The 27,810-nt window shown below is 36.8% G+C and overlaps 1 protein-coding gene across 1 annotated transcript; it reads left to right on the top strand.

The window, feature by feature from the left end:
• The first annotated feature begins 39 nt into the window (after window positions 1-39).
• Window positions 40-25,818, top strand: LOC140139001 (solute carrier family 2, facilitated glucose transporter member 5-like). The gene is made up of 9 exons (XM_072160782.1): window positions 40-45; window positions 2,097-2,207; window positions 4,749-4,800; window positions 5,803-5,918; window positions 6,989-7,148; window positions 8,168-8,367; window positions 11,067-11,177; window positions 14,449-14,550; window positions 25,603-25,818. Exons 1-9 carry the CDS (start codon window positions 40-42, stop codon window positions 25,816-25,818), a joined length of 1,074 nt encoding a protein of 357 aa, XP_072016883.1.
• Window positions 25,819-27,810: the final 1,992 nt, after the last annotated feature.

Below are 27,810 nucleotides of genomic sequence, written 5' to 3' on the forward strand. Positions count from 1 at the left end.
TCATTTTCCATTTCTAGTATTCTGCAACCGACAGCAATCATGGAGGTATCTTTACCGCCTATACGGAAGCATATTTGTCTATCTTAGCTCCAGAAATTTCTTTTTTAACCTGAGGTTTTTTTCATGAATCGACTTGATTTGACCTTCGATTAATATTTGAAGAGCTTTGTTTCAAAACCCCTTACATTCACTTTTGACTTTTTGAGAAAAACAGCTTTTTTTAATTGTGCAAGTATTACTTGTCGATTTGATTCAATTTGGGTTCGGATAAAGTGTTGATGAATGGAAACTAAAAGAATAGTTTTGGTACAATTTTCAAGGCTTCCTGTTTATTTAATTATTTATCCCGCCTTTTGTGAATGTACGGACTTTTGCAACACAATAAATGTACCCCTTTTCTAGAAACCACCTTTGCAATCAAATTTGAGCCCATTTGTTTGCACTACTTTATGTAACTTGACTAATGCTTTCAAAATCAAAATGAAAAATTAAATTATCTCATTTACTTTTTTAATTATGAATTTTTAAATAAATCCGGGAAAATTATGTTTTTGAGCATTTCCGAAGCTACAGATTTCGTTAATTACAATGATTTTTTTTTCAAACATAGTGACCCCAAAATAGTTCCTTTTAGTTTTAATAGTTAAAGAACATTCAAGGCTACTGTTATGCATCAAGAAATTATTTTCCTAAAAATTTATATTCATTTTAAGTTCAGATTTCTGGAAATTCCCTAAGATTTCCCAAACGGGAAATATACGATATCTCCGGAATGGAAAGTGGTATGAAGGTCAAACAACCACCAAAATATGTATTTTTACCCACACTACAATGTCATGTCAATAACTCAATTTCAGCCAAAAGTGGATGTTAGGGCTTTTACAACAGAGCTCTTCATTTATGGAAGAAAAAAAGTTTCACTTGCTTAAAAAATTTTTATGTTACGAATTTTGGAAGTTTCATGTCATAAAAAAAGTCTTTTATCCGGATTTTTTTTTCATGAATCGACTTGATTTGACCACAGATTAATATTCATCCAAAAAAAAAAAAAAGAAGAAAAGTTCTTTTATCCGGATTTTTTAATGAATAGAATAGATTTGACCACCGATTACTATTTATCGAAGAAAAAAAAGTTTCTTGGTTGAACTGCTGATCGTAAATAATCTTTAGCTTGGTTTGAAAGGTTCGAAACTCATGTACGATCAGTGCGTAACATTAGGGAGAGCTACAGGACGAAATATTGGCAAAATGTATAAGCTTTGTGATCAGAATTATCCCTACACTATAGAGGTTATCCGTGTTCTGTAAGCTGCATATCCTATCAACGACTGCTATACCTTGTTTAGGACATTCTAAAGAAGTACTTGCATGTGCAACCATGACTGTTTCAAAATAGCCCGCCAAAGTCATGCAGGTAACTCCGAGGTCATGCATTGAATTAGTTTGAATGAGGAATACTACGGAAACCAGTGCCTTTTGTTAGAAGTCACACATGAGTGAAGTGGATAACCTCTATTGAGCCATTAACACGGACTACGAAGGGGGGGGGGGGTTCTAGCAACACCCCTAATTTTCAATTATAAACTTCATATACCGTTACATTTGGTATTAATTTATAGCTTTGGGTCTCCTCTATCCAGTGATACCAAAATAAGTACAAACATTCCCCACACAATATCGATATGACGTCATAATGTGATGCAAATTTGGGTAATTCTGGCTATGTACACAAGTATAGGCAACATTATTGATATTTGGCTAAAAATTGTACAAAAATACGAATTTTCTCCTGCATATAAAAGGAAATGACTATTTGAACCTAACTAACAGGTAAAAAGCCAGTAGCTCTTGGAATAATTCCACAAGAGCGTAATGAAAATCATTGGGCCTCACCCCCCTCTATGGTCTTTGATGGCCGGTCGCGGCCTGGGTGCTGGGGTAAACATTTTATCACTAAAATGAGCGCATATGATGGATCTACGATTAGCGTATGTCGTTTGGGCGTAAACGCGTGCGTTTTTTTTATAACGGATAAAATATCGTAGGTGGGGTGTGGTACACTATAAACATTAGTAAACCATACATTTTTCTTACAGGAACTTCACGGCAAAGTGACATTTTGGTTAGCTCTATCTACCATTGTGATATCCATCGGTGCTGGGGTACCTCTAGGATATAATGCTGGTGTTATGACCGTTGCTGCCCCGGTAAGAAACTATTACCGCAACTATTTTAAACTTGCGAATGGTAGTGAGCTTTGGCGAAAATTGCATTGATCATTTCATAGCGAATGTGTAGAAGAATTCAAACATCGCAGACTTTTGTAGATCCTGTGGTTCTTAAGTTATGTTGTAAAGAGGGCTGAAGCAATAACACTTTTGTAAAACGTACATAACTCAAGTTTTCAAAGTATATGATTTGTAGAATGAACTTTTGCAAAAACATCACAGTGTTATTTTTCAATGAGAACAAACCTTTCATGCCGTTGGGACATGAATGTTGTGCAGACCAAGTCGTATTAACACGATCGAACACTTCTAAGAACTTAAAACCACATGACTTTAAATAACAACTCGAACTCGGGGCCAATGTAAAGAATGGACTATGTATAGAAAACCACATTCCAAAGGTCCGAAGGTCATAATTTCTTCATATGTTTTCTTTAAAGTTTATTTTAGAATTTCTGAATCAAACTAATCAAGAAAACTGGAACGGCAATGCACCAGAGTTGGCTATACCTTGGATTTATTCCTGCACAGTGACAATCTTTTTTGTAGGTGGTGCATTTGGAGCTATCATGGGAGGACGGTTGAGTGATTCATTAGGAAGGTTTGTAATGTGTGTAGGGGTGGGGAGGGGGAGGGGGAGGGGAGGTTTGTTGTTGGGGTGGGTGGTTTAAGGAGTTCATGTGTACATGTGTGGTGTTCATGTAAAATGTGCAAAATTACAATGATCCAGTGGCACTGGCGTAACCAAGGAGGCTTTAGTTGTCACATTGTGACGGAGTCTATTTGCTTAAATCGTAGCAGGGTGCCTTGCTGAAACACCGGTATTCGGACAGGGTCACCTCCGAATCTCTTCCTGCAGATTGTGTTGCTGACGATGCAACGACAATGTTCGACAATGAGCCAATGCCCCCTCTCATCTCAATGAAATATCGATTACACATATTTAAATGGAGTATCGGTACTTCCCCGGTAGATTTTTCCCCGGCTACCCTGGTCTTGCCGATTTTAGGTATTACCTGCAGATCAGCGGCCACTTCGACGACGACAACGTGCCCTTCCCTCCCCTCACATTGAAACCATTGGGGCCGTATGCACACAATAATTTAGACCGGGTCAAACTTTAGACTTGGTTTGATTATGGAGGTTAGTCCTGCGGAGAAGGAACTGTTTGGTACTTACCTTATTCCATATTATTGGACATCCTGTTAAAGGCGAATACACATAACTAGGTCTTAACATTCAAAAGTTAAGGAGAAAAAAAAAGTTTAAAGGGATCCCTCCCTAAGTCTAACCTCCATAGTTAGTCCAGGTCTAAAGTTAGACCTCGTCTAACTTGTTTTGTACATACAGACCTTGCCCTCTACCATATGAGTTGACTGTTTGTACATGATTCAATGATGGACTCTCATTTAGCCCCCCCTCCGCGCGTGGCAGATTGCCCGCCGCTTGCCACTTAGAGTGATTACAAACGTCAAGTTACGCCAATGCAATTATCGTAACTTGTTGCAATTGTAAGCCGCAGATATTTTTTTAAATATAAAACGTCATTTTGACATTTTGATATCAATTTCGCCATAAATTGTTGTGAAATGCATCATGATCATAGTCAAGCTTTCAATACAGTAAATAAATCAGAATTACCTTTTCAAAACGATTATACGAAAGCATAAATGTAGTAAATATTTGTAGTTTATATTTTGTCGTCATCTATGCTTGCCGAAATTTTGAGCTATCGGTTTTGTTTTATCTCTAGAAAGTACACTTTAGTTGCGTGTGCCATACTCCTTCCAATTGGAGGTTTACTAATGGGAGTAAGCCAAATAACCGACGTCTATGGGCTTCTATTCTTGGGCAGATTTGTTGCTGGTTTGTATTGTGGTAAGTTATGATAAAAGCATAATACTTTTTCTGATAATCTTAGAATTTCTCTTGTTTTGAGCTCTACATGAGATAGCTTCAAAACTTTTTATATACGGCATAAACTTAGTCACAACAGATGGCGATATATACAATGCACTAAAATGGCTCATATGGTCATTTTAAGACCAGTTTTAATAGTGAGACTGTGTTGGTTCTTGCTATTATTGTTACTCTCTCTCTACCCTCTAAATCCCCTCACATAGGCAAGCATACATGTTTATCATTTCTTATGCATAATGCATTATGCACATGCATTAACCCAACCCACTGATGACCCGACCCACATGGTCCAGCTTGGTAGCTCTATCTGGATCTATTAACATAAACACAGGGTCTGTGCATTTTTAATGAGGTAACATCATATACGGTAACAGAGTGCATAGTGCATTCCAAATATAGTAGACCATTTTTAATGGATATCTAGCTGTTGGATCAGAACAGGATTGGAGGATTTTCCATGGTCAGAGGGATTAGAGGATGATAAATGAAAATGGGCTACCACAGTAGACTACTCCCTCTTTGTCGCTCGCTCTCTCCTTCTCTCATTCCCTCCGTTTGTGTGTCCGTTTGTATGTCTGTCTCCATTCTTCTCTAACTCAGGTGCTCTTTACAGACGCCGTTCATTTGTTCGACGTTCCACTTGTTCGACACGGTAAGCCCTAAAGCTGAATTTATACTCGATCGCCGAGCGATTGCGATGCACCGCTTTGGGAAAGCGATGGCCAATCGCCGAATTTTGCGATGCATCGCTCGTCGCTTTTGCACTTATACCTATCACGGCGACAGTCATTGCAGACGGCAATTAAAATATTTTAAATGCCACAAAATACATTTTTAGAACATCCATTACTGTCAATAATTGTTGCTTTGATTTAATTCATCACCGAAAGTTAATAATCGAGGAAAAGTAAATCAGTTAGCAAAATAATAGATCCAGTTGATAGGAAATGATTGGTTGATGCATTCACGTGTCGAAAACGAAAGTACAACACTAAAGCGTGCGTGAGAATCGCTTTTCTGCAAAAGCGATCGAGTATAAATTCAGCTTAACCCTGACCACAACTCTAACCAGTCCGGTCCGACTGCCTGCTCAGGAAATACTGCCGAGTCAGGCAGCATATTGCCTGCGCAGGCAACATGGTATCAATGCTCTATTTCAAATAGAGCATCTTTTAATATACCGTTATTTCTTGGTTTAGAGTAAAGAAGTAGGTAAAATATATAAAATTATCAATGGATGTACAATCAGTAGTATTTTTTCATCAAGTTTAGTTAAAATAAAGGTAATTTGCATATTTAAGTCAAATTTCCGGTGGAATTTTTTTTCGCCCGGTGAAAAATTGTCAACTTACATCTAGCTCGTGTGTGTCAAAGTAAAATTTCCACCGATCTTTTATAATATCACCATGAACAATTTAGTCTTGGTTACCAAAGCCTGTGTTGCCTGCGCAGGCAACATGCTGCCTGACTCGGCAGTATTTCCTGATCAGGCAGTCGGACCGGACTGCTAACCATAACTCTAATCCTAACCCTACTGCATAACCCCAATTCAAACCATAACCCTATTGAAATTCGTAAGTATTCCGGTCTTCGAAGTTGATTACTTATTGAACAACTAAATGAATGCATTCTTTCATATCTCATTTCGTTGCAGGGATTAGTCATGGGATTAGATCTGTTTATCTTGCTGAGATATCACCTATCAACTTACGTGGAGCAATCGGGGTCTTCGGTACTTTGATGCACACATGTGGACTGCTATTAAGTCATGTAAGTCACACCATATAGACCCATACCATAGAACAAACTCTAGGAAGCGGCAATGACGGGCAATCGAAAATTAACATTTGCCGTATTGTTATTCAAATAAATATTTTTATTGAAAATTATTAAACGGCGGTTTTAATTGTCAACCCTAATTAACCTTAACATGCTTAACAAGGAACATGCTTTTTTGCTATCGGAAGGCAGAGAAGGAACGAAAAATGAGAGAAGATGAAGAAAGATTTCACTTGGCACCCGGGAATTGACCCTGGCCCCTCGGGTGCCACGCACACGATCACCGACCTCATGCCACGGCGGAGTCGCTTGCCCGGCCAGCGACCTGGTGCCCATAAATGACTTAAGGTGATTGCGCAATGGCATCACGTGGAATGCATGCATGCGCAGATTTTGTAAGATTTTTACGTGTTAGGGTTACCATGATAAAGGGGTCGAATATGAATTATTCGTAACCAAGCAACTAGCATAATTTTCTAGCTCGCAAGCCAGCAGGATTTGTAATAGGCTAGAACTACCGTGAGTTTAGTATCGCCCCTTGCCAATACGCGCGCGTACCAGCAAAAATAACAGATTAGTTTTGACTGCTTGGATGCGGTATAGCCTGGTAACAAATCTTAACTTTAGTTTCATTCTAAAAAGTGCCCGATGGCCATACTAAAAAAGTGCCCGGTGGCCAATGTATCCATTATGAAAGGATTTATGCAAACAAAGTTGTGTCCACTTTTTCTTAAATCGGGTGCATTTTGGATATTTCCTGGGCGGCACATCCATGTATAAGGAGAACCAAACCCGGAGGGTGAGAGTGCATAAGGACAATGTCGGATCGATCGGTTACAACAATGCTGGACCTAAGTTAAGTTACTAACGCATGCGTGTTAACTGATGTATTTTGTAGAAAGTATTACGACACGTGAATCACGTATACCCAAAATGGTACCAATTGTCTAGACCTAGGATACATGTTCTTAAATCGTTACGTAATTCCAGTTGCCCTTCCCATAATTCAAAGTTCCCTGACCAAATCCACTTCATAAGGTTACTATTTTCATTTGCCACAGGTGGTCGGCTTTTGGGGCTTCTATGGCCAGGAATCATGGCCGATACTGCTATCGTTAGTTGGATGTATGGGCATGGTTAATATTATTGTATTACCGTTTTGTCCAGAAAGTCCACGCTGGTTGTACATCAAACAAAAACGCTACCGGGATGCAGAAAAAGGTATCTATCATAATAAAGTTAGATTAAGTTATAAATCTTTTCAACTGGACTTACTGTTTTTGTTGACTACAGTATCACGTCATATCTCGGACGCTTCGTCAGGCATAATAATGTGAATTGGCTCTGTGTTATTGACCTGTGACGTCACGGTGGTAGGAGTGACGTCACACCGCGAACATGTATTGCTTCCTTTACCCCTCTTTCGACCCACCTATGTTCTTTGTCGAGCACAATAACGTCTATATCCTCAAAAGTATGCTTGGCTGCTTTGAGGTGCGTATAAACAGACGAATCGTTTAAACCTGTTGAAATGGGGCGCCGATGTTGGTACATCCGTTTATGGAGCGGTTGTAACACAGAGCCAATTCTCATTACTAGGCCTGATGAAGCGTCAGAGATATGACGTGATACTGTAGTCAACAAAAACAGTAAGTCCAGTTGAAAAGATTTATAACCTAAAAATATCCTGAAGCCCCGTCACTTTTTAATTGGTTTGATTCCATCTTTATAATAATATCAAAAAACGAAATAATTTTACCAGTATGTTTTATTTGCCCTTTGAAAATCCTATAGCCGATCCGCTAGCAACCAATTACTGCGCAAGTCAATAAAGTCCCAACTTACGCCCACGTAAATTCACACGCGTTTGCCGCGCAATTATGCAAAGCACAGTTCGCGTAGGTACTGTGCCCAGCTGCTGTGTGTACGTCATTATCAATACACGATGTTATGAGGCCCGCCTATTACGCGCTGATCAGAGTATAATCAGGCAATGTTAACACGGTATTAACTGTGCATAAATAGTTCGTTAGTAATAGCCGCGAATTGCGTTCGCATTTTTGCCAATTTATAAGTTTGATTGGGTCTCATTCATCGCGTATAATTAAAATGTTATAAGGTACTCCCTAATATAATGTGCGAAATTGATTCTGAAATAAATGACGAATCATTCGATCAAAAGCCGCTTTTGTTTTTTTAAAGAAGTATTAAATTTAATCATGTCATTCATTTATTCCCAGCTTTGCAACAGCTTCGAGGTAAAACCGCAGATATTAGTGCAGAGATTGAGGAGATGAAAATTGAGGCTCTGCAAGATGAGGATACAGGTCGTGGGGTTGGTATTATAGATATCATTAGACTGAAAAATCCTGAATGGAAGACGCCTCTCATGCTCTGCGTTGTCATTACGGTTGGGTTCTATCTATCCGGCTTTGGAGCGGTAAGTTTGTTAAGTCAAAAGTTTCAATAAATTTCTACAATAAATGCTCTTATGAGGGGCGTAGCCAGCTTTTTTGGTCGGGGGGGGGGGCAAAATGAAATTTCGGGGGCACAGACGAAAAAATTACAGTTGCATCATACAATACGCGCAGAAAATTGTTATTTTACACTATTTTCGCCTATTATCAGAATGGAAAGCGCTTTATCTGTACAATGAGCTTGCGTAGCGCGCAAAAATTTTGTATTATACACTATTTTGGCCCATCTTTTCATTTTTTTTGTCAGAGGTGCACTTTTTTCTTTCCTTTTTTGTCACTCTTCCCCTGCCCCCGTTGGCTACGCTACTGGCTCTTATTGATGTACACAGGCGCGCGAAAAAAACCCGTATAACTTAACCCATAAAGTGCAGACAAAAAAGACCGTATAGTTCTAGATGTTAGTTGTTTAATGCGGATATGATCAATGCCCCTGGTGGTTCAGATCTCAAAGAAGTAGAATGCAGCCCAGACTTGAAAACCGCCATTTAGCTGAATAATTTGCTCAGAATTCCTAGATTTAAAGGGTGTGAGCCCGGGGGTAAAATTTCCACACGGCGCACCAAAACTCATTTGAATGTGTGCCAGACATTGCTTGCCCCCTTTCAACCCGCCACAAAATGTTTGTCCCACTACCTCTTGGCTTGCCAAAAATGTATTCCTCCTCAATGAATATGATTTAAAGAAAGAAAGAAAATAAAGTACCCTCCCTCGTGACTTATAATTATTGCACAGCCCCTTAATTATTGGTGTTTCTTTTTTTAAATATGAAAGTTTGTTGAACTGTACTGTTCAATATAATTAAATCTAGTCGGAGAAAACTGACTCGTTTCAAGTAATAAGTTTTCGTTTCTATTTTGATCAGAAACTAAAAATCGGATTAAAAAGACGGGTAGAACTTGTCTGCAATCACAACATCTAAAGCTAAATTTATACTACATAGCTGAGCGACAGCGGTTGGTTTTTACCCAATGAGGTAGAGCGCTTTTTGTTGCGTTGGGAAAGCGCCAATATGTCATTGGTCAATAGCAACCGCTTATCACTCAGTGATAGAGTAATAAATTCAACTTAAGGGAAGGGGTATGAACGTTTGGACAGTATTTATTGTGGGACATTAGAGCACATCAGACATATGGAATTGAATTCTGAATACGAAGAATGTCCTTCTGATATCAAATAATTTTGATTTTTAAATTCGCAATGTAATACACATTTTATGACAAATCATTAAAAATTGATATTTTTGATATTTAACAGTACTCGAAGTAAACTTTATAAATCTGAAGATTTTTTGAATATGAAAGTTCAAAATTTTCAATTGATCGTCGGCTTTTCCTCCCAGCTACATACACTTTAAGAATATATCATTAGATTTATAAAATTTACTTCGAGGACAGATATATATCACAAATTTGAAGTAAACACCTCAAAAGAAATAAGTCCCCCTCTGAACATGTCGTCATAACATCGTAAGGTTTCATTTTGTACCAACAAAACTAACTTTGAAATAATTATATGACTGTTTACTAAGTGCTGTGTGAAAATGAGAGATTTCCATTACTTCAGGGCTGAATGAGCCTAAATTGAAGGCAAAAACTGCCCTTTTCAAAAGTCACAAAGTAGGCCTATGCTTGTCACAAAAGTTGATTCATGGCTGAATGGAAAACCCCATGTGTTTGAGTGCAGTTTAAAATCCTCACCACTGAAGTGAACATTTACTGTAATGTGTATCGATTCTTGATCATTCAGCCATGCAAATCCCCTTGGTGCAGAGTTCAGCACAGTGAGTTGTAAGATGGTCAGTTCCATTCCTTGTCCCAATACGCCTTGCAGTTAACAAGCATAGGCCTACTTTGTGACTTTTGGAAGGGGCACTTTTTGTCTTCAATTTAGGCTCATTCAGCCCTGAATTCATGGAAATCTCTCATTTTCACACAGCACTTAGTAAACAGTCATAGAATTATTTCAAAGTTAGTTTTGTTGGTACAAAACGAAACCTTACGATGTTATGACGACATGTTCAGAGGGGGACTTATTTCTTTTGAGGTGTTTATATCAAATTTTTATAATTTGTCATAAAATATGTATTATATCGTGATTTTCAAAAAATGAACATTATTTGATATCAGAAAGACATGTTTCGTACTCAGAATGCAATTCGATACGTCTGAGGTGCTCTCATGTCCCATAAAAAATACTGTCGAAACGCCATAAACGCTCATTCCAGTTCCCTTAAGGTGTAGAGAGGACCATAAGTATAATAATAAATTTAGCTAATTGTCATGACTGGACTAAGCAAATATCGGATACAAATCCGATTGAGGTTATATTGAACGTAGAAAATTATATAGGATCGGATATCAATCACACATACTGTTTGCTACAAGTTTTAAGTTTTTAACAGAGGGTACAACCAAAGATATCGAAACTGACGTCAGTCAAGAGCTTCGGAAGAATAATAGGAAACCACGTGACCAAAACAAATACTGAAACGCAATACTTAAAACGACCGACTGTCCAAAGTACCAAACTATAATGGACAGTCCATCGAAGTTCGATGATATAATATACAAATGGGTTATGTAACAATAGAAATGGGCTAGACCATATCAATTATATTGTGAGATGTTTATCATGATTAGCCCTGTTCTTTATTCTTTTTCAGCTTTTATTCTACACAACCGAAATCTTGAAATCAGCGGGTCTTGATCAAACAGAAATTGCTCTGGCAACTGTCGGTTACAGCTTTATCAACGTCGTTTCAACGTTTGTAGGGGTAGGTTTAATAGGTATTGATACTTTTATTTTGTAAATTTGTTTACACAGCCACTAGAAATATTAATTTCATGAAAGAATATATTCAAGCACCTCATAATATACATTGACTGTTAACGAGGTGGTAGCTATATTCGTATAAGGACCTGACAAAGACTGCTAGCTATCGTTTTAGATTCGCCGAGTTACATCTAGCTTCAACGTGCCTTGAAACAAATCAAAAGATTTCTACTTCTATCTACAAATCCACGGTTTATAACAACCTAAACTATGCAACCTCTTCCAAGGGCGTAAACCCGTTTGTGAAAGTGAAGAAGACACATTATTATCATTGTTAGTTGGTCAATTCTAAGCAACCTCGCCCAAATTGTCTAAATTTAAAAATCAAGTCAAGTACAGGGTGTCCCAAAAATAGAGGCCCCTCATTGTGCCCACTTTTTCTCGTATTTCAGAAGTTGATCAAGTATATGTTGGTATGTATGTGTGCTATAATTCATGTAATTCTAAGTTGAAAAGTATCAAATGTGGGGTTCATCAAGGTTCAATTCTTGGACCTCTGTTGTTCATATTATATGTAAATGAAATTATTATTACATCATCGGCACTGAAATTCGTTCTGTTTGCGGATGACACTACCATCCTATATTCTCACAAAAATCTTGCAGACAAAATAGAAATGATTAATATTCAACTATGTAAAGTTACAAACTGGTTTAGAGCGCATAAGCTATCAATAAATGTTGAAAAACACCTCAAAAAAACATTTCATTTCAAAAGCAATACAAACGTAATGATGGAAGTGTTCTTCCAAGAGTAAACAGAACGAATTCTTGGGTATTATAATGGATGAAAAGCTTTCTTTTAAATATCACATTGAAGCAATATCTAACAATATCTCTAAAAATGTAGGTATTATCCAATATCTGTGGTATTATGCATAAGTTAAACTATTTTATTCCTAAAAGTATACTGTATTGTATATATTCGTCATTGATAATGCCGTATTTGAGCTATGGTATTCTGATTTGGGGAAATACACATATGATTTATTTGGACAAATTACTCAAATTACAGAAAAGAGTCGTAAGAAACATTTCCAAGAGTGATTTTAGGGCTCATTCAGCTTCACTATTCAAAAGTCTAAAGATTCTTACTATCTCTGACATGTATAAATATTATCTTGGCATCTTTATGTATAAGCATTCTATTAATGTATTACCAATATTATTTGAATGTTATTTTATGAAAAGAAAAAATGTCCATACCATAAACACAAGATGAGAGAACGATTACCAGTTGGTCTCATGACACACAAAATTCAAATTCTATTTAAACATATTTAAATCCAAATTTAAATCAGATTTAATAAGTCTCTATGAGTAAGGTACACATTTTCAAATCATTTAAAAATACTTCATATACTTCATATATTTATTCAAAAAAACTTAACAATATACGATTATTATTGCATGTTTTAAGTTATGTGATGGTTATGTTATGTTTGTCGGCATAATTTAACGTATTCTGTCGTGTCCTATCGTACTTTGGTTTCACATAGGTGTAATGTAATGTAATGTAATGTAATGTAATGTAATGTAATGTAATGTAATGTAATGTACGTAAGATAGGTGTTGTCCACCTCTGGCCTCATTTGGCCTTTTGGACGGCTCCGCCATGCCTAATTAGTGACATGTTAATTAACTTATTCACTTTAAGAAATGTATTAATCTAAAAATAATCAATGAAATGTATGTAATGTTATGTATGTATTACTTTGGCATGGAAATAAAATATCTATACTGCGCCAATAGAGTATCCTTACACTTGGGAAAATAATCACAATTTCAAAACTGAACTATATTGGGGTAAATTTGTTTTTTAATATTATGCACTGTCTAATCCTGCACATTATGACACCACATCGAATCCAATGTGACATCAAGAAGTTAAGTTACAAGCAATTGAATAGACAAAGGTCTAATTTTAAAAGTGACAAACTGGCCTATACAAGGTACGGCGCAAAAAGATTCCCAACAAGCGAAACAAAGAGACAACACAGTTTCTTCAATGAAGCGTTATTTAAAGCAGTTTTTATTTCAGTTTTTACTTCTCTGTACTTTTCATAACTTTCAGTTTTCTTTTGTTCCTTTTGTTTTAAATCAAAGCCAAACGCATAAATTAGCCATTCACCACTCTCAAACCAGATGTATAGTCTGTGAAGTTTTGAATAGGCCAGTTTGTCACTTTTAAAACTGGACCCTCGTCTAATCAAATGCTTGTAACTTTGCTTCTTTAAGTCGCATTTGATTCAATGAGGTGTCATAATGTGCAGCATTATAGAGTGCATCTATTAAAAAAACAAATTTACCCCAATATTGTTCAGTTTGGAAATTGTGATTATTTATTCAAGTGTAAAGATACTTTATTGGCGCAGTATATCTATCTCATCTACCATCTATGTAAAGAAGCCTGAAACCTGTATTCACCAAGGAGGCAACCAGGTAGAGGGCAGAGCAGCACAATAAACTCACTTGAAAAGAATCAAAGACAAACTAAACAGCCCTTTTCAGGGCTACCTTTTATTCCAAAATAAAAACGGATACATTTCTTTAAAAGGGCATATCTTCAAAAGTTATGAGCCGATTGAAATAATTGTTTCGGTTTATTCCACTTAAAAGAAAATGTCAACACCCTTAACCCAACCCTCTAAAAATGTCAAGGTTAAAATAGAAGTAAATATTTTGCTTGGCAAAACAAAGTGAGTTTTTACTCACTGTAACATTTTGTCCTTCACATCGGAGGACTTCATCAGATATGACTGATATGGTCATCTGATCCACTTTCTTGGCAAATTGGTTTCCGGTACTTCTTAGTCTTTTTTCCAGTCTTTAAAAGATAATCGTATATAGACGTTACTTAGGAACTTTATCTTTAAAGCATTACACAATAACAATCAAAACTTGCCCACGAATGGGTTCAATTAGGTCGTCATTTCGGCTTGTTCAAATTTTAATTGTTATTAAAATATTTTACGCAATGATAGTACCAAAAAGGTCCACCAAATGGCTTATATTGTGTCTTCAATTTTGAGGCTAAAATGGCTAAATATGAGGTTAATTTGGCATACAGGCGTCAACATGGGGAGGGGGGGTTATTGTATGAACCATCCCCAAGCAAAATATTGGGAGGGGGAATTATCTCCCATCCCCTGGATCTACGCCTATGGGTTGGTTTCGTATACATTCTAATGTTTTCTTTCATTATTCACACAGGTATTATCAGTAGACAGAGTTGGAAGGAGACCGTTACTCATATGTCCTTTCATAACAGGACTTGTTTTACTTCTAGGAATGACAGTGTCTATTAATACACAGGTATGTGCCTATAATATTATAGGCCAAGTGATGGTCAGAATTTAGTCGGCCATGACTGGGTCCCTGCGCACCAAATTGGTGTTATGACTGCCCAATTGGGTGGATTAAAGCTGCTTAAAAACCGATGTTATGTTGTATTTTGTTGTAAACTTTCATCATTCTATTGTCTACGTAAAACACGGGTGATGAAATGCAGTTTAAAATTCCCGCCAAGGACGCATCATTTCACATTTTAGGTGGGATATACACTACGGGGATCCAGCTATGGCTGCCAATGAGGTGTAGGAATGCGTGAAATGGGATTCGTCCATAGTTTAACGCGGCTGTGTACTCTAGACATTGTTTCTTTTGCGAAATTGAGCTTTTTTGAAATGCATTTACTTTGTTATGTTTTTTATAAATACAAGGAAAGAAAATCCAGATTTGTTAACTCCAACTGCTCTATTTTATGGATTTTATTTCACTCTTCCACTCGTGTTTGAAATTGAAAAGGAAAGAAAATCTTTGTTGTACCAACAGGGTACACGCGCGCAATAACGCATCGCGTTTCGTATCGCGTAATTTGTTAACGCACAAATACGCTACGCATACGCGACGCTTATCTGCATGCGCGGCACATCTTATGGAAACACCACGGAAGCACAAAAACCTAGTGGTCAAATGGCTCCGTTTTAGCTGATAAAATGTGGGTTTTTTCAAGTTCTTTCCCCCGATTTAAATATCAACTTATGAATGGATTTCGCTCAAACTTCTCAAGGGGCCGTGGATTTACCCGATGTTCACGTAATGTAAGGTAGAAAAACGAGAACTGCCGCATTCTCCTGTGAGCTTCGATCAAAGTGCAAAATGTGACCGCTTTAAACTTCAACGGCCTTTATTTCAATGTTCATTTTTTCGGTAAAATGACGATTTAGGTACACGATAACTAAATAAATACAGCATCTATAAAGCATGATCGACTTAAGAAACGGTTTTCTAATCTTTTTATATTTTGGTCTATTTCCGATTTTAGGCATCATTTTGTGCAAATAGGCGTTTGTGAATTTAAAAAGTTCATTTTGATGCCTTATATGGTCAATATCTTAAAAAATAAGGCCAATATCAAAAAACTAAAAAAACCGTTTTTGGAATGATGTCTCAAGATTAAGAAAAAAACAAAAAACGAACATTTTTGGAAAGAGTGTTTTTTTGTTATGATGTACCGAACAAAAATGGCCAAAAACTCACTTTTTTGTGATTTTCTTCATAAGTGTTGTTTTTACACCAAATCTGTACTTATATTAAGATTCATTGATGTATTGCCTTTATAAAAATGTATACTTTTATATGTCTTGCGTGAATAATTACAAAGTTATGGCACTTTTACTACATGCATGTCTGAGAGTACACAGCTGCCTTAATGCGCATTGCAATTTCCAACACCAGGTTCAAGGGGGGACGGGACCAGAGGCAAAACACAACACACTGAATCTCCCCTATGCATAAGATAGGGGGGGGGGGGTATTAGGAATAAGTAATCTGAAATGAGATCACCAATAAGATAATTTATACTGTGAAGATGCTAAAAGAACAAGCCAACTGTGGAACCATTCAATAGAGGGCGATAAACCCTAAATGTCCAAATTGATAAAAATTGCATTTTTATGTTCTAAAGACACAAAACTTGAAACATTTAAATGCAGTTTTCATCACTTTGGACCTTTAGGGTAAATTGTTTTGGTGGACGAACAAATATTGGCATGAAATAATCTAATTTGGCACTTTCCTCAACAACTGCTCATTTTTGCAAAAATGCCGTAGTAGCTTGATTTCGTGCATTATTCCCATTTTGAAAATGTATACTTTTATGTACTTATCATCATTAGCCTACCTTTAAAAACATGACACGAAACAATTTCTAAAATGTCCAACTTTAGACTCAAAGATCCTGCGTGCCACCTTGAGGCATAAGTTTTCTTAATAATTCCTTCGAATCTGAAAGAAGCATGAAATATATGATGGAAGTGCCGGGTGGAAGTGGCCCCATGCATTTATAGATATGATGCCTTCTCAGTAATGCCATTTGTATGTCATTTTAAGCTAAAGATTTAGAGAATAAACGATAGGAATTTTTATTTTGCCTATCCTCTACCGTGTGATAGACGACAGGCAGGTCCAATATTTTGAGTAGTGGATGCCGGCGCAGCCGGTATCCACTACGATATCCACTACTCATTCTTAGTCAGTTAAACATGTTAAATACTATTTTAATAACTGTAAACAACTTTTTAAAGCAAAAACTAAGTTATCGTCATTAAAAACTCCCCTCATTATCAAATGAACGAAACTTGTTTACAACTTCACATATTCTGTTGCGCGTACTGCTAGCGCGTTCGCGTATTCCGCACTAGTCTACGCATACAGCGCGATATATACGCGCACCTCTACAAGAGTGTTACGCATTATCAAGACGCATGATGACGTGGGGTCGTCTACGGCCTGATAGACGGCACCTGAAATCATGCGATTATCCAATCAGAAATGTGTCTAGGAACTAGACCACTCCTACTGACTAAGAATTTATTTTCAATACGTGCCCAGCAGCAAACACAAAAACGTTTTAAATAAGTTATGTTTTGGCTTTGGTTTAGGTAAAAACGTTTTAATAAGATTAACATGTCGGGTTATATAAAGGTCATGAAAACATTTTAAAATGTTTTGTATGAAAACACTACAACAATATTTCTAAAATGTTTTCAAAATGTTATTGCAAACTATTTTTGCAAACATTTTTTGCCAAATATTTTGTCAACACTTAAATAACATTATGTTAAAATGTTTGCACCCAGCAAATTTATTTTTTGTTTTACTTTATTCTGTATTGATTATATGTATATTCTAGTAATGTTTTGATTTTAATGTAAGGGCAATCCTTTAATTTATTGTGTAATCAATATTGGATCTGCCTGGCCTGACTAAATAAAAAACACAGAAATGTTCTTAAAATGTTTTTTTTTCAAATGTTTTAATAACATTTAAATGCCGGGTTACACAAAGGTCATGAAAACGTTTTAACACACTACAGCAATATTTTTAAAATGTGTTCAAAATGTTATTATAAACTATTTTTGCAAACATTTTTGCCAAATATTTTATCAACACTTGAATAACATTTTAATAAAATATTTGCACCCAGCAAACACATTTTAATAACATATAAATGTCCGGTTATACAGGGTGTCCCAGAATGATCTGTACCGGAAAAGATGGAATTTTTTAGGTATGAAGGGCATGTTAAATGGTCATATTGTTTTGCATTTTAAGTTCTATATATATTTAGCTTTCTCAGATTTTTTAGATTTTAAAAATTGGACGTTTCTAGTAGAAGTTATAGAAGATTGCGTAAAAATGGTGAATTCTAAGTTTTGACCACGCAACCTATTTTGAAAATCTGTAACATTACTAACCGTTCAGCACAAAGTTATTTGGAAAAGGTTATGCAGGTATTTTAGTTGTGCCCTGTTCATATTTCCACTAAATAGCCGATATCTATCTATTATTTATGACGTTACAAAGCAAACATATGGAATTAAGGATTTGTGGCCTAATCCAATTCTCTCTTTAGCGGTAGTTTTAAATATAGTTATTGTGGTGTGAGGTCCATGTCATTTGAAATGCTTGCAGAGATCGAACTGGTTGTGGTACAGAAAAGACGACTCCTCAATTTACTGTACAGCAGCGTGGTTTCTTTCAAAAACTTACTGGCAAACCGGCAGCTATGTTGAGACGCAAAGAAGATTCATTAGACGATAGTGTATAACGTAAAAGAGTTTGACAAAGAGTTTAAAAGAGCACGGAACTGTCAGGAATCGGCAGAATGAAGCATCAGGTGCTCGTAAGACTGTAAGAACTAGAGCGAACATTGCAGCTGTCCGGCAAGCTTTAAGGGGCAACCCCAACAGTAGTTTTCGTCGGAATGCTGAGCCAAACATCCCACGTTCTTCATTTAATCGTATCGTGCCATTTTTCAAAGGTATGCGAGTCGTTTTTCATCGATTTTACATTATTGCAAGCCACGCCAAAACAAATAAAGGTAGCGTGCTGAAATTAACAGAATCAGTAGGAGACATGTCAAACATTATAATGCTGGTATCAAAAATAGATACACTGCCCGTCTTCTATTTTTAGTTATTTTTGCAAACACGGTACAAATCATTCTGGGACACCCTGTATAAAGGTCATGAAAACGTTTTTAAAATAGTTTTCAACCCCAAAATAACATTCTGTTTAGACTGTTCCGTATCAAGTTTTCAAAAATGTTTTTGCAATGTTATTTAAACGTTTTCATACCCTTTATATAACCCGACATTTAAACTTTTTCTGTAAAACATTGTACTTGCTGGGCAGTAGATTATCAAAAAATGTTTTAATGTTATGAAAACGTTTTATACCCTTAATATACCCTTTTATATATAACCTGACGTTTAAACATTTTCTGACAACCTTTTATAACATTTTGCGAATGATGTCGAAAACGTTTTGTGTTTGCTGGGTATAGGCTTGTAATTTGACTTTGTGCATTATGGCTCCGCACGGTGCGACCGTTAAAACAACCAAACAAGCAAAGAACTTATCATACTTCATCATTTATGACAACTATAATCATCTATTGAAAAATACTTCACTCGTAAATATTATGATTTGTATATCTATATTGCTTTAATGTATTAGGATGACCTGGACTGGATGAAATGGCTAACCATCGCGATTGTTTTTATTTTCATTGCGATTTTCGCTTTTGGTCCAGGTAATAATAGCTAAAAAATAATCTAAAACAGTACCACCTGACCGGCAGGGGAACTTTGGATGGCTCTAAAAAGGTTCAAGCACTGCACACAACCAAGGAAAATAAACACATAACCAGTAACCAATAATATCAAGTAACCAATAATAATAAACAACCAATAATAACCAGTTTTTAACAGGTAATATATAATACTATATTAATTAATTAACCACCACCACCACCACCACCACCATCACCATCACCATCACAACCACCACCACCACCACCACCACCACCACCACCATCATCATCATCATCATCATCATCATCATCATCATCATCATCATCATCATCATCATCATCATCATCACCATCACCATCATAAAATCATCAAAAAAATTACTGATATAACGGGGTTTTCAACAAAAGCAGTTTTTAGCGGGATGCTCATCCTACCCAAGCATCCCGCCAAAACTGCTTTTGCTGAACACCCCTTATATCAGTGATTTTTGGATGATTTTTGATGTGTTCTCAAAATTACTTAAGTGGATGTAAGGGGTTTTGAAACTAAGCTCTTCATATTAAGATTCAAATCGTATGAGGGGGTACACATTGTCGAACGCACAGGGAACTTACTATATCCGGGAATTGTAATTGAAAAAGGTCACGACACATTCAAGTGGTATATCATCTCTATGACCAAAATTGACATTGGTATTTCCCGACATACTTACTAGGCATAGTGCAGTTATATTGCACAGCAAACATGATTCGACCTTCGCAATACTTAAACCTGGTTAACAGGAAATTACTCCAGCAAAATCAATCGATAAAGTCTAGCCCATCCTCCACATTGAATGGTGGACTGCACTTATGCCCAAATATGGCACTTGCCAATTAATAATCACCCACTTGAAATCCCTGACTCGCTCCACTGACCAAAGTTACGGACAGATATGGGAGTTGTTTTTGCTATTATTTGTCACTTAGGGGTGGTGCAATAATTATGTGTACCCCGAAGTGAATTATAGGGGGGGGCAAAGATTTTTGGCAGGCCAAAAGGGGGGGCAAGCATTTTTGGCAGGTCGAAAGGGGGGTCAAGCAATTTTGGCAGGTCGAAAGGGGGGCAAGCAATTTTTGGCACAGATATTTTGGGCACCGTTTCTATATTACGCCCTAAAAAGCGGTAGGAAAACGTTACGAACACGTTCAAATATGCAAAATGTCCTGCTCGCTGCGCTCGCATTATATGTTAAGACAATTTAAGGTTTTAAATTCGGGTTCCTCAAAATCTTGCATGTGTAAGGGGGGGGGGGCAAAGATTTTTTGGCAAAAAGGGGGGGCAAAGGTTTTTTGGCACGTCGAAAGGGGGGGGGGCAAAGGTTTTTGGCACGGCCAAAGGGGGTGGGGCAAGTGATTTTTGGCAGACCATTTTGAGAATACACCCTCCCGGGGGTACACATAATTATTGCACCACCCCTTACATATCAGGGAGGTACGAACATTGGCAAATGCCACACCTAGTCAGTTTTTAGCATACGAGGGGTATCCAAAAGGTTTTGGCATCACCCGGAAGTGAAAGAGCTATATCTAGACGGAGAGTAGGCGTATAACCTTTTCAAGATAAGATCCTCCACTTTCTTTGAGTTTCTTCACTGTGGCCGCATCATCCGTAAGTGATGGACGTCCACTTTTTGGTTCATCTGTGAGGGACATGTGGCCAGTTTGGAAATTTCTTTTTCAAAAAGCAACTTTCATTTCATCATAGATTTTCTGAGCATTGCAGGCCTAACCCTTCAAAGGCAAGAACTGAATCATGCTGCGTGCCTCAATTTTCACCATCTTGCAGGTTATGCGCCTACTACCCATCTAGCGCCACCTGTAAAGAAAGTAAACATATTTATGAGACCATTTTGGACCATAATGTACATAAGGACCAGTGATTACACTGACAAAATTTCATCGATATAGCTCCTTTACTTCTGGGGGATGTCAAAAACTTTTTGATACCCCCTCGTACATGTAATATGTGATCCTGTGCCATATACTGGGGTACCCAAAAAGGTGGCTTTGTTACATTTTGATGTGCAGTTTGGATTTCAAAACACTGTCTCTCGAGTATTCCTTTACTTAGAAGATTCAATTAGGTCTTAAATTGAGGCTAATTTATTCTATATTACTCATGTTTTTATCCTGTTTAAAAATATTTTTCAATTATTTTCTTATGACGTTTGGCATGAAATGTGCCAAGGGTGGCTGAGGATTAGGGGAGGAGGATTAGGGGAGGGATTCATATTGTAAATTTGATTTAAAACCCCTTTAAAAATTTGAATCTAGTAAAAAAATGTCTAAATGAACTCCCAGACATCTAAACCAAGTAAATAAATACAGAAGTTCATTTAAAAGACCAATACTTGCTCAGAATGATTGTAAATGTGGAAAAAGGAGTTGGGGTTACATCCTCCCTACTTTGTGATTGTTTTTGCCTGCACTCTCTCATTTTTTAACCGATTTCCATAAAAAAAGGTGTCAAAATGCTCAGAAGGATAAACCACTTCAAATGAGATGTGTTGGTAAAATGTTTGAACCATTTCATTTTTTTACTATGTAACACAAAGGTACCCCAGGTTGTGACACAGGACCATATACATTATTCTTGATTGACAGCAAGTACAAAAAATATTCGTCAAGTGGTTTAGCTTTAATGCCCTTCGGAAGAGAGCGGTCCACAAGTGAGTGATAGTCACTAAAAGTTGCATTCGATTAACACAGGGAATTTTGCAGGGCATGCGCGCCCTTCCTTACTAAAATCAGTGGCGTAGATTTCTTTTTTACATTGGGGGGATGAAGTTGGAAAAAAATCTTGAAGTATAGTCAATCCAGCACCCTTTGGCGACAGAAATAGTTTATGATATAAATGCGCGCGAAGCTCGCGAAAACTTTAGCTATTTTGAAGCTAAAGTGATGATATATGGTGTTAAAGTAGATTAAATGCGCGCGAAGCGCGCGAAAATTTGCACTTTTGGGGCTAAAATGGGCAAACATGAGGTTAATTTGGTCAGAAACCCATTATCAGGCGTCAACATTGGGGGGGGGATTGTATGGACCATTGTATGGACCATCCCCCCCGGATCTACGCCTATGACTAAAATACCAAAGTACGAATATTTCCAAACATCTAAATCAGCTAAAAATGTAGGACATGTTACAAAACTATATTTTCTAGAATTTCGGAGAGTACGATAAATATTGGCCGGTTATTTTTACATAGTGACATTAACTAGGCAATGCCCTATACCTATAACATTACACTGTTTGTAGAGGTCACGAAGTGACCGCCAATTATGACTGGTTGATATTTATTGCCAGCAATGTGGAAAAAGAGACACATGTAGAAACGAAAAAGTTACCATTTTGTTGAAGGAGCAAAGTTCAACAAACCATAACCCCGCTTCTGGATATCGTTTGAAGTAAAATAATATACCATTTTAAAGCTTATGATGTATATTTTCTAAACACGAAATAAAACAAAATTGACCGGAATTTACGGCTCATTCGCCGTGTACGGTCACATTTATTCTGTAGTAAATCGATTAAATGACGGTGATTAATTGTTCAGGTATTATATGCTTGATAGAATTAAACTGTCTGACCAACTAATATTCTCCTCCGCCGTCAGTGTGATTCCAGTCACTCCACATACCATGTTGCGAAGGTGGAGGAGACTAAAGCTGTATTGAAAACCACGCATACGTTAAAAATGATGTAGCCGACATTGTCCCTATGAACTCTCACCCTCCTGGTACTGGTCACTGACGTGGCTTTTGCTTTCGCAAATGGCTATCGGTTGTAGGGTTCAACTCTTCTCGAACTGTGAACTGGGTCTCGACATTTTTCCCTGCCTGTGCAGTGTCATCCTCCTAAACGCATTTTAAGCATAATTTGATAGTCATATGCTAAAATACAACAGGGTAATACTCTGATATTTTAATTTATATCACTCATACATAAATTCTAGACAGTTTATTGGTTGATTATTATAATTTATCATTTTTACCATCACCCTCTCCGTGTGATAGTCTTTACCATCATAGTGCTCTGCCGTAGTGCGCCTGCGCCAAGCCGTGCGCTGACTCTTGGACTCGCCGATTTAGTTATGGGGTGGACCTCAAAATGTGAAGTATATCACCAACGATCACGGCAAAACATGGTGTTATGTTGATGAAAAAATGTATTTCCTACCGTAAATAGTATTTTAGTAATATAATTTATGCATGAGTGATATAAAACAAAATAATATTAACTGTCTTAAATTCGTGTAATGGTCGAAATATAATCACTCGGTGAAAGATGTATTGTTCCATTCCACTCGCCCGGACAATCCATCTTTCACCTCGTGATTATAGTTCGACCATCACCCCAGCAAACACAAAACGTTTTCGACAACATTCGCAAAATGTTATAAAAGGTTGTCAGAAAACGTTTAAATGTCGGGTTATATAAAGGGTATATTAAGAGTATAAAACGTTTTCATAACCTTAAAAACATTTTTGATAATCTACTGTTCAGCAAACAAAAATGTTTTACAGAAAACGTTTAAATGTCGGGTTATTTAAAGGGTATAAAAACGTGTTAATAACATCCCAAAAACATTCTTGAAAACTTGATATAAAACATTCTAAACAGAATGTTATTTTGGGGTTGAAAAAATATTTTGCGAAAAATGTTTGCCCAAAATATTTTCAGTAACGTTTTAAAAACGTTTTCATGACCTCTATATAACCCGACATTTAAATGTTATTAAAAGGTTTTGAAAAAAAACATTTTAAGAACATTTCTGTGTTTGCTGGGTTCAAATATTTTAACATAATGTTATTTAAGTATTGACACAATATTTGGCAAAAATGTTTGCAAAAATAGTTTACAATAACATTTTTTGAAAACATTTAAAAATATTGTTGTAGTGTGTTTTCATACAAAACGTTTTAAAACGTTATCATGACCTTTATATAACCCGACATTTTAATGTTATAAAACGTTTTTACCTACACCAAAAGCCAAAATATAACTTATTTAAAACGTTTTTAAAACGTTTTTGTGTTTGCTGGGACACTCATAGGCAGTTAATATTTCTATATGAATAACTCAGCCGTTTTCTTTTATATTTTAGCGAGTTTAAAAAATCTGATAGCAGCAGAGCTGTGGTTACAAAGCACCAGACCAGCGGCCATGAGTATAACAGTCCAAGTAACGTGGTGGATAAAGGCGTTTGTATCACTTACATTTCCACTTCTAAACGTATGTGTACATGATATCGTTATGAATACGGCAGACGGCCGAATCCGGACTCATCTTTTGGTAAATTCATTTTACGCATGCATTACTTTTCAATTAGAGAACAAGTGATCAATGTTATACCTATAGAGGGCAGCATATCGATTTCTTAATGGTTACCGTTGGTGACCGTACTGCGATATACCGTCAGCTAACCCTGTATGCCGCCCTCTTTTGATTACTTATTATGCTGTAATCATCTGATCTCCGTTAAAACATTGAAATGCTACCCTCTATTAATATGTGCAACATCGATCCCTTGTTCTCTAATTCAAAAGTAATGCATCATGCATGAGTAAAATGAATTTACCAAAAGACGAATCCGGATTCGGCCGTCTGCCGTATTTATAACGATATATGACATAATTGATAGAAATATAAAACTACCATTTTTATGACAATTAATTTTCTGGATGATTACACATGTATATGCTATCCAAGTATATGAACTTTGTTGTAATGGCGATGAGGCTGTTCCTGTTGTTGTTGCTGTTGGTGGTGGTTGTGGTGGTGACGATGCACGCGATGGCGGTGATGATGAAGAAAAAGATGATGATCAGAGGATGATGATGATGATGACGATGATGATGATAATGATAATGATGATGATGATGATGATGATGATGGTGATGACGACGCCACCACGATGATGATGACAGTACTCGTCATTTAACATTACAATTCAATATTACCGAATTAAAAAATAATACATAAAGCAAGCAAAGACACACTCTATCAAACTCGCACAGGAACAGGCATGGCATGTAATGATATAGTAGTAATATACTATACCCTCAAGCCAAATTAAAAAAGAATAGTGATAATGATGATTATGATGATGATGATGATGATGATGATGATGATGATGATGATGATGATGATGATGATGATGATGATGATGATAAGATTTTTTTACTACAATACACAATATTCTCGTTTCATATCTTTTACAGGAAGAATTGGGTGGATATACCTTCCTTGTATACTTCGCTTGTTTATCAATGGCTACTATTGTAGTATTTCGATATTTACCTGAAACTAAAAATAAGACATTTGGAGAAATCTCGGCCAACTTTGTAAAATCACCTGAACAGAAAATGAAACAATCAGAAGGAGTTCTGGAGACAGAGACTTATTTTAATAACGGTGCTGTATTCGAAGAAACTTAACTATCATTGAAACCCAGAAGATCATACAAATGTACAGGCTGTATCAAAATGATTGGTACCCATCAATTTTGATGTTTATTGAAAAACCTGCCTCTTCCAAATGCAAAATTGGATACGGTCAAAATGTCCAGAATGTTAATCTACAAGTTACTTGGATCTTACTTTGAATTTTGATGTGTCAGACTCATCCATTATCAATGAAAACCAATGAGTACCAATCATTTTGATACAAATTGTACACTGAAACATTTTCAATTTTTGACTCCCCATGGAGCATAGGAGCGACTAGGGAAAAGCTAGACGAGTGACTAGCCTAAACTTGTCGATCGACTAGCTTTAACTAGTCCATCTAGCTTGACTGGGTAAAAGCTAGGCACCACCTTGACCAGGTTTTATCCAGTTGGACTTTCCAGTCTAGGTTTTCAGTAGCTCCTACTTAATAATCCAAGTTAAACACACTAAACCCAAGGACGATATACCCTAGCAAACACAAAACGTTTTCGACATAATTCGAAAAGGTTAGAAAAAGGTTGCCAGAAAACGTTTAAATGTCGGGTTACATAAAGGACATATAAAGGGTATAACACGTTTTCATAACATTCAAAAACATTTGTTGATAACCTACTGCGAATATTTTAACATACTGTTATTTAAGTGTTAACAAAATATTTAGCAAAAAATGTTTGTAAAAATTTTTTACAATAACATTCTGAAAACATTTTAAAAATATTGTTGTGATGCGTTTTCATACAAAACGTTTTAAAACGTTTCCATGACCTTTATAAAACATTTTTGTGTTTGCTGGGACCCCAAGATCCGCTAAATTCCAGTGACCGCTCAACTCGACACCGGCCGTCACTGGGTTTGAGCAGTTATCGGGGTATAACTAGTGGGAGGGAGCACATCATAAATTTTTGTGGGAATGCTTGAAGTTTGAGGTGGTGGGTCGTTAGGAGCTGACGGCATACCGGTAAAAGGGGGTCTTTTGGAGCTGTGAACAGGTAAAAGGGGGCCTTTTGGAGCTGCGTACAGTCAAAATCAAGGAATTTTTCCAAGAAACAATTTTTTTTGTATCTTAAAAATAAGCTACAGACTTGATAATTTGAGAGTATAGAACAAAGTTACTCTTTATCCTGTCTTAGATTCAAAAATATTATAAGATGTTTTTAGTGGGAAAGTACACGCCCCTGCGTTCGAACATACAGTAAGGCAACTAATTAAGGTACCAGTTACGTTCATCCCCTGTATATCCTGAACAAAGACAGATATGTCATAACTGAAACCAACAGCCAATAGCTGCATCTTTTAGCTCGAATTTAAGACCTCATTCGTTGAAATTGTTCGAGAAAAAAGACACGACCATCCAAAAACCCAAGGAAGATGCCAATTTAAAAGTTGCAGTTTGTCACATTACATGACCTATTGATTTTTACACAACGCGTTCGCGAACAAGAGAACTAGCGCCGTGCTTTCATTGGATTAGCACGAAAAACTACCGTCGTGCTTTCATTGATTAGAACACAAAAGTACAGCTTTTTATTTCGTATCTTCATTAGGTTTTCTTTAATTCTCAATCAATTTCAACAAATAAGGTATTAAATCAGAGCTAAAGAGTACAGGCATCGGCTGCTTGTTACCAGCCGTGACTAACGTGTCTTTTTTCTTACAGGTTCTTTCTTTACCTAGCCGGGACACCGGCTAGGTCCTGTGATGCTATCGGATCTTTACCTAGCCGGGACACCGGCTAGGTCTTGTGATGCTATCGGATCTTTCTTTCTGCTTCTTTCTTCTGGCAACAAATTTCAAAATGCTTCTTCTCCTACATGTTACATCCTACAATGACGTCACTTGCACATATGCATCGGCTATATCTAGTGTCTATAGGATATTCTCAAATTTGGGGTCAAAGGTCATTAAGGGGTCATTTCCGGTATAAAACCAAATATCTTCAAAATGCTTCTTCTGCCACAAATTACATAGTACGATGATGTC

This window comes from Amphiura filiformis, chromosome 18, assembly GCF_039555335.1.
Source record: "Amphiura filiformis chromosome 18, Afil_fr2py, whole genome shotgun sequence".
Classification (NCBI taxonomy): Eukaryota; Metazoa; Echinodermata; class Ophiuroidea; order Amphilepidida; family Amphiuridae; genus Amphiura; species Amphiura filiformis.

Bases quoted from the DNA above. Each gene is read 5' to 3' on its own strand.
- LOC140139001 (XM_072160782.1), top strand. The intron at 8,368-11,066 runs GTAAGTTTGTTA...ATTCTTTTTCAG, and splicing joins ATCTATCCGGCTTTGGAGCG to CTTTTATTCTACACAACCGA. The intron at 14,551-25,602 runs GTATGTGCCTAT...TATCTTTTACAG, and splicing joins CAGTGTCTATTAATACACAG to GAAGAATTGGGTGGATATAC.